The 7,618-nt window shown below is 55.1% G+C and overlaps 1 protein-coding gene across 2 annotated transcripts; it reads left to right on the top strand.

The window, feature by feature from the left end:
• The first annotated feature begins 481 nt into the window (after window positions 1-481).
• Window positions 482-7,558, top strand: IRF1 (interferon regulatory factor 1). 2 transcript variants are annotated; one of them, XM_022588761.2, is made up of 10 exons: window positions 482-596; window positions 1,637-1,728; window positions 3,010-3,109; window positions 3,921-4,097; window positions 4,215-4,264; window positions 4,373-4,505; window positions 4,698-4,820; window positions 5,167-5,216; window positions 6,072-6,207; window positions 6,518-7,558. In XM_022588761.2, the coding sequence occupies exons 2-10, from the start codon at window positions 1,642-1,644 to the stop codon at window positions 6,628-6,630; spliced, it is 969 nt and encodes a 322-aa protein (XP_022444469.1). In that variant the 5' UTR covers window positions 482-596; window positions 1,637-1,641; the 3' UTR covers window positions 6,631-7,558. The 2 variants fall into 2 exon arrangements, with proteins under 2 accessions (XP_022444469.1, XP_022444470.1); XM_022588762.3 differs by lacking the exon at window positions 1,637-1,728 and having other exon boundaries at window positions 485-596.
• The last annotated feature ends 60 nt before the right edge of the window (window positions 7,559-7,618 follow it).

Genomic DNA, 7,618 nt, shown 5'->3' with positions numbered 1-7,618 from the left:
AAGGAGATGGACAGAGGAGCTAGCAGGCTGGGGGAGTGCGGAGTGAGGTGAGTAACTATGGGCCAGGGGCGTTTGACTTTCCAGGACAGCTTTCTCCTGGTCGAGCTGGTATGGGGGTGGAGTGGGAGCCGGCGGGGCGGGCCCGCGTTCGCCCCGGGGCGGCGGCGCCAGGCCGGAGGGGGTGGGGAGGGGCAGCCGCCCTGTACTTCCCCTTCGCCGCTAGCTCTACAACAGCCTGATTTCCCCGAAATGATGAGGCGGCGCTGGCCAATGGGCGCCCTCGCGGCTCTTTAGGAGGAGGGGCCCGGCCTGGGCTGGGGGAATCCCGCTAAGTGTTTAGATTTCTCGCCGGCGCCGCTACCCCGGCAGAGCGCGCCACTCCTTCGTCGAGGCAGGACGTGCGCCCGAGCCGGGCGGAGCAGAGGCCAGCGGGAGCCGAGCCAAGCCGAGGCCAGCCGTGCCCAGCGGCTCCGCGACCCAGGCATCCTCTGCCTTCTTCCCGCTCCCACCAAGAATCGCGCTCCCCGCGCCCGCTTAGCAGCCCTCGCCGCGCCGGGACCCTCGGGCGCCGCCGCTGAAAAGCGCTTGAAGCCGAGGTGAGCCCGCCTTCGACGCAAGGGGCACCGGTGGCGTCGAACAAAAGCGTGCGGGGCATCAGGAAGTGGGGGACGAAAACCCCAGCCGGGAGAGTGGCGGGCTCGCGGCGTGGCCTGGGCCCCCGCGCGGACTCGGGAAGGCGCTGAAGGAGCGGCAAGCAGCTGCGCGGGGAGGGCGGGCCGCGGCGTGGACCGCCCACCCGGCCGAGGTTGCCCGACCCCGGCCGCTGCCGCAGCTCTGTGTGCGCGAAGCCGCTGGCGGCCTCTGGGTGGCCCTGTGTGTTGGTTGCGCGCATCCACGAGCAGTGCGTGGGACTCGAGTGTATGTCGGCGCGTGGGCGCCCTTTGCTCCCGGCGCCGGCTTTCGGCGGTCCCAGCTCGCGCCCAGGCCCCAGGTTTCAGGCTGTCTATGCAGGTGGCGGGGCCTGGGGCTTGCTGCCCTGGATGGTTGGAGGACCTCCCGGGACCGCGGGAAGAGGCGCCACAGGTGTTCCTTGGGCCACTTCGCCCGAGGAGGGGAACCAGGCCGGAAGGGTTGGCGTCCGGGCCTCTACACTGTGACTGTCAGGGAGGCGTAGAATAGATTTGGGGGGGGGGGTGTCCAGGATGTAGGGTGACTGCTTGTCCATTAGGGAAGGTGCACATCTAGTGGCAACAACTCAAGCAGGAAAATTTCTTGGTATCAAGAGAAGAAGCCCCTTGCTTCCCAAAGAATTTGAATTTTGGGAGAAAAGTTCTGGTATTTAGATATCTCTGTGTTTTGTCTCTTTTCCTGAACATAAATCTTGAAACACACATGCATGCCTGTCTCCTCCCAAGACTGCCTAGGAGGGGGTGAGGGAAGAAGCATTTTGCTCAAGATGCTGAAAAGATTTGGAGGGCGGTTTTATTCCAGAGAAAGCCCCCTTCCCCATGATTGTAGTACTTGGTATCTGGACGAGGGTAGGGGAGGGTAATTGAATGACCTGGGGTGGGGCAGGGTAGTGCCTAGGGGCTGCTCAACAGACTCCAAACAGGAGCCTTCTGTCTTCTCTTTACAGCCAACATGCCCATCACTCGGATGCGCATGAGACCCTGGCTAGAGATGCAAATTAATTCCAACCAAATCCCAGGGCTGATCTGGATTAATAAAGTGAGTGTTACTCTTTGGGTTTTTCTGCCACTCTTTTAACCCATGTTCTTTAGGGGACCAAAGCTTCAGGTGCAGCTCAAAAAGGGAAGTGATAGGGAGCAGGCAGATGTATTTCCTAGTGGATCCTGCAGGGAGTGTACAAGACCCAGCCAGGGCCCCACTGGCTGACCTCTGCCTGCCTCCCTGGGCATCCACCTGAAGGCACTGACAGTTTTCCAGCAGCAAGATTCTCCCAGCATCTGCAGGGCCAAAGCTCTGGTCTCTCCTGAGGGAGACCTCTACAAACACACACAACATTCTAGAGGGCTCCAGTCAGGCAGATAGGAGACAGAAAAGTGGGCACTGCTGGTAGGAAGGTGACTGGCTCAGCAGGTGACCCAAGAATTAACCTTGCACCAGTTGTCCAGACCCAAGAGGCCTCTTGCTGGTGGTGCACAAAGGACAACATAGACCCTGCAGACGTAGCAGTAATAATAGTATTTATAATAACAACTAATGCTTACTGTACACTTACTATGAGCGAGCATGGCACCATGTTATGTGACTTACATTGTGTCATTTAATCCTCAGCATAGCCCTGTGAGGTAGATTCTATTAATATCTCCATTTTCAGACAAGGAAACTGAGGCACTGAGAAGTAGATGATGAGATCACACAAAAAGGGATAAAGTCAAGATGTGAACCTGAGCAGTCTGACTCAAAAATCCATACTGTTAGCCACCAGTAATGATAACAGTGAGACCTTAGCTTTTATATCTGTTACTGTGTTTTTTTCATTTCACGGAAGAGAAAACAGTGAGGGACAAAGAGGTATAGTGACAATGCCAGGGTCACACAGGTAGCCATCATCCAAGTCTGGCCCTGGGCTCCCACAGGTATATGGCCAGGACCCCCTGTGTAGGAGCCAGTGGTCGCAGTTGTCCTGAGCAGCCCCATCTAATGAACTGACTTCTCACTTCCATGTTGGTGTTGACAAGTCTGAGAGAAGCATCCCAGGGTACTCTGTATGGGTCCTAGCACATCTGTAATAGGCAGAAGGAGGTCTTTGCTGAGCTGATGATGCCCTAGCTCATCAGAACCCAGAGCCCCTTCTGGAAGATCTAGTGATGGAGTAGCCTGTTTAATCCATTCTCAGGATGGGTCAACCCAAGCCAGATGTCAGGGTGAAAAGGGGAAGTCAGCCTTTTCCCAGATCTGGGGGGCTGGGCAGATTCAGGCCAAAAGCCTGTGGTCTCTGAGCTGACACGGTCTTACATGTATGTGTGCTTGTGTGCTGTATAGGAGGAGATGATCTTCCAGATCCCATGGAAGCACGCTGCCAAGCATGGCTGGGACATCAATAAGGATGCCTGTCTGTTTCGGAGCTGGGCCATTCACACAGGTGTGTGCCCTGGACTCCAGCTTTAAGAGGGGCAGGGAGGAGATAAGGGGAGGCACTTCTCTTAACACAGAGGCTCTTCACTGGGGTCTCTGAGCTCCCTGAGATGTTGTACAGAATTCGGGGGTGGGCAGGGAGCAGACCTGTGTTTTTGGGGAGAGGGTTCATCATTTCAGCACGTTCACAAAGGAATTTATGAAGCCAAAATCTTAGAAAGTGTGGCTTCTTCATGGAGTTTGTGGCTAGATTAAAGTTCTCCCTGGCAAAAGCAGTTGTGAGCACGGACACTGAAAGAGATCCAGGCCTTCCTTTTTCTTGATGTTGACCAATAGTCCTGGGTCCAAGGCCCCTCTGGTTGGCAGCCTCTTTTTTATCCTTCAGGGATGGGGCTCTTGGCCCATCTCGGACCAGTCAGCCCACCTATCAGTAAATATTCTTTGATGCCTACTCTGTGTCCATTCCCATGTTTGGAACTATCAGATAAGCCCCAGTCCCTGCCGTCTGGCTGCTGACAGCCAAAGGGAGACTGGGCATGATCTGTGACAAAGATAGCACTTTGGGGCTTGGGCTCTCTAGTGCTTCTGGCTAGGCCCTTTGCTGAGGCTTGCTGGATGTATTTGAGCCAAGTCTGGGCATTTGAGAAGCCCAGGGCCTGCACAAGTGTCACCCAGGAATACCTGCTGGTTTGACCATTGTGGATCTCTGGCAGCACGAGAGCTCAGGGGTACTCTTGTCTTTCTCCTCCCAAGCCAGGGCACAGCTGAGGATCCCCACCTATAGTCCTGATGATACTCTTCACTTTCCTGCCCACTAGGCCGATACAAAGTAGGGGAAAAGGAGCCGGATCCCAAGACATGGAAGGCCAACTTTCGCTGTGCCATGAACTCCCTGCCAGATATCGAGGAGGTGAAGGACCAGAGCAGGAACAAGGGCAGTTCAGCTGTGCGGGTGTACCGGATGCTCCCACCCCTCACCAAGAACCAGAGGAAAGGTATCCAAGGGCTCTGGGTCCTGGGAAAGCCCTCAGGGAGAGAGGGAAGGAGGAAGGAAGTCAGCTGGGGCTGGCATGCCTGCCTGTACCAAGGTTGACAGCCTATCTGCCCCACAGAGAGAAAGTCCAAGTCCAGCCGAGATGCTAAGAGCAAGGCCAAGAAAAAGGTGAGTATGATCCTAAGCAGCTAGCCTTTGGTCACCTGAGAGTCAAGGGTGGGCAGTAGAAGGAGTGCCCCAGCAAGCCTGGGCCTAAGCTTCTTTCTCCTTCTACAGTCATGTGGGGAATCCAGCCCCGATACCTTCTCTGATGGACTCAGCCGCTCCACCCTGCCTGATGACCACAGCAGCTACACAACTCAGGGCTACATGGGGCAGGACTTGGACGTTGAACGGGCCCTTACTCCAGGTAAGGTGGGCCGGGTCTGGCAGGGGACCACATAGGTTGGTGGGATGGCTCTTTCTCTTGGGTCTAGGGGGCACCGTGCTTGTAGATGGTGACCTATTGGAGCAGGCTGCGAGTTGGGGGGGGGGGCTGCTGGGTGTCCTGGCAAACTAAGAAAGCACACAGCTCTGACCCTCAGTTTCTGTTGTCCTGAAGCACTGTCACCGTGTGCCGTCAGCAGCACCCTCCCCGACTGGCGCATTCCAGTGGAAATTGTGCCAGACAGCACCAGTGACCTGTACAACTTTCAGGTGTCGCCCATGCCCTCCACCTCTGAAGGTTCGTGCCTCCGGGGCCTGGCCTGCCTGCCTGCCTGACTGTTGGGATCCAAGGAGGGGTTTCCTGAGGGAGAAAAGATGGTCAGAACTCCACCCGGCACTGAGCTGACTGGTGGGCTGGAGAGAAGAGGGAAGAGGTGGGAAGAGGTGTGGCTTCAGGGTTCAAGAGGCTGAGTCACAAGGACAGTGTTCTGTTCTGGAATCTTCATGGAAGGCAGATATCCACTGGGAGGCCAGCGTGTGTGTGCCCATGTGTGAAGGGGTAGGGGGACTTGGTGGGGCTGGCACTGCAGGGTGAGCCTGGCTGACTGACCTCAGCCAACCTCTCTGCTGTTCCCCATCCACAGCTGCAACAGATGAGGATGAGGAAGGGAAATTAACTGAGGACATCATGAAGGTAAAGCCCCTTCCTTCCTTCTTCAGTGCTCTTTTGAGGTGGCTACTTCTCAGTGAGGGGAGAGAACCAGTGAGAGCTTCCAAGTTGGAGGGTAGGCAGTTGCTGCTGTGACCTGTCTGCTTGCACGGTCCTAGAAGTGTCACATCCATGTGGCTGGGGACCACTGACCTCTTTGGCTGGTGGGAAAGACACTGTGGAAGTGGGGGCAGGAGGGAGGCTGGGTTTCTGACATACTGTCCTAGGGCCTCAGATAGCTCTGAGTCAGCCACCATCAGTGCCGGGTCCCTGGCCCGTGTCCTCCGCCCTAACATGCCCCAGTCCTGTTAGTTTGGGAAATGCACATCAGGTTTCAGTAATCAGCCTTTGGGATCTGTAATATGATGGCTTTTCTTTTTTTAAGCAAATTATTCTCCAGGTTTTTTTCTGCTTCAGTTTTTAAAATAAATGTAAAAAAGTTTTTGAAGTAGCTGTACCCAGGCTCTGTTCCATCAGCACAGAAAATGGAGACATGGGCATAGTTCCTTATCTCTACCTGAAATTTCTAGGCATCTTTTCTTGACTTAATATGTGAACCATTGCTTTAAGCCACACTCCCGGTTGGTATGTCCTTACCCAGTTGAGAGGGAAGTCTTGGAGATTCTATGCCAGAAGGTAGATGTGGGAGTGTCAGCCCAGGGCAGACCCTCACCTCCCAGGCCCCTATCCTAACTGCACTCCACGTCTATATCCATTTGAGAATGTGAAAAGGGCCAGGGATGTGATCCTGGCTGGGAAGTGTTGGCTCATTGAAGGCAGGACCAGAGGGTGAGTCTGTACTGGAAGTGAGCCGATGGCTTCTTATTTATCTGTCCCCAGCTCTTGGAGCAGTCAGGGTGGCAGCAGACAAGCGTGGATGGGAAGGGGTACCTGCTCAATGAACCTGGGGCCCAGCCCACCTCTGTCTATGGAGACTTCAGCTGCAAAGAGGAGCCAGAAGTTGACAGCCCTGGGGGTAAGAAGACCGTGGATCCATATGGTTTCTCAAAGAAGGGAAAACCAAGTAGCGGGTGGGGAAGGCTTAGGGGCAGGGCCAGAGAGCAGCAGGGGTAAAGCATCCTTGTTAAATTCATCTGGGTACAGACAGCTTGCAAATTGGCTGCTCCTTCCAGGCCCTCAGGTTTGCCTAAAATTGAGGTTGCCATGGGGCAGACAGCAGAGGCTGCTGTGTCTGTGGCCTTCACGGATAGGGCTGGAGGGTGGGGGGGAGAACACACCTGCTTCCCCACCCCCAATCCTCACACAACCTTCTTCACATCTTCTAGGGTATATTGGGCTGATATCTTCAGATCTGAAGAACATGGACACCAGCTGGCTGGACAGCCTGCTGCCCCCAGTCAGGCTGCCCTCCATCCAGGCCATTCCTTGTGCACCATAGGTGGGCCCCTGGCCCCCTTTTACTTCTCTAGGCAAGCAGGACCTGGCATCATGGCGGCTGTGGTGCAGAGAAGCAGGAATCCTGTGGCCCCTTGATACGATAAAGTGTAACCCCACTGCTGACCAGGGATGGGGCTTTCCTCCTTGGGACAGTGGCCTCTGGGGGTCCGGCAGGCCAGGGTCTGGGCTTATCTTGTGGGGTAAAGCTGGCCCTGCCTCCTGGGAAGATGGCGTTCTGAGACTGGTGTGTCAGGTGGAGGTCTCAGACAGGAGTCAGCCTCCAGCTTTTCCCTCTGAGCCCAGCTGCCTGGAGAGGGTCTTGCTGTCACTGAGCTGGCCCAAGGGAACGGACCAGTGACCTCAGAAAGCACAGCACCAACTCCAGGGCTGGCTCTGCACTAAGAGACAATTGCACTAAGTGAATCCTGTTCCCAAAGAACCACCTCCCTTCCTAGCTGAGCCCTGGGGACTGTTCCAAAGCCAGTGAAATGTGAAGGAAGAATGGGGTCCTGTGGGGACAGTGCCCCCTCTGCCTCAGAGGAGCTCTGCCCTGCTCCCTGCTTAGGCTGAGGGGATTGTGAAAAAACCTGGCACTTTTTCTTGTGGACCTTGCCACATTTCTGATCAGAGGTGTACACTAACGCTTCCCCCAAGCTCTTGGCCTTTGCGTTTATTTATACTGTGCCTTGCTCTGCACCCACCTGCCCCCTCAGGCAGGCCCCAGCAGCCCCCAGCAGGCCCAGGGAGGCAAGTGTGAGTGTGACTTTTAAAATTGGAAACATCATCTGACCACTAAGTCATGTGTGACCACACATGTACATGTGTGTAAATATGTACATTTGTCTTTTTATAAAATGTTAATTGTTTATAAGTGGTGTGGCCTTTTACTTAGACATAAATTATAGATGATTTTACTTTTTGTAGACGCATTCTGATGGACTCATTGTTGGCATCCTGCCTGAGCTTGCCTTTGGGGTGAGCGGTGATGT

The sequence above is a fragment of the Delphinapterus leucas genome, chromosome 3, assembly GCF_059928025.1.
Source record: "Delphinapterus leucas isolate spDelLeu-1000000601 "Yukka" chromosome 3, BTC_Dleu_Yukka2, whole genome shotgun sequence".
Classification (NCBI taxonomy): domain Eukaryota; kingdom Metazoa; phylum Chordata; class Mammalia; order Artiodactyla; family Monodontidae; genus Delphinapterus; species Delphinapterus leucas.
The sequence above is the reverse complement of the archived record's forward strand: the minus strand, read 5'-3'. Positions and strand labels throughout refer to the sequence as shown.

Excerpts from the sequence above, each read along its gene's own strand:
- IRF1 (XM_022588761.2), top strand. The coding sequence starts at position 1,642 with ATGCCCATCACTCGGATGCGCATGAGACCCTGGCTAGAGATGCAAATT. Across the intron at positions 3,110-3,920 it reads GAGCTGGGCCATTCACACAG|GCCGATACAAAGTAGGGGAA; the intron begins GTGTGTGCCCTG and ends CCTGCCCACTAG. Across the intron at positions 4,506-4,697 it reads TGAACGGGCCCTTACTCCAG|CACTGTCACCGTGTGCCGTC; the intron begins GTAAGGTGGGCC and ends GTTGTCCTGAAG.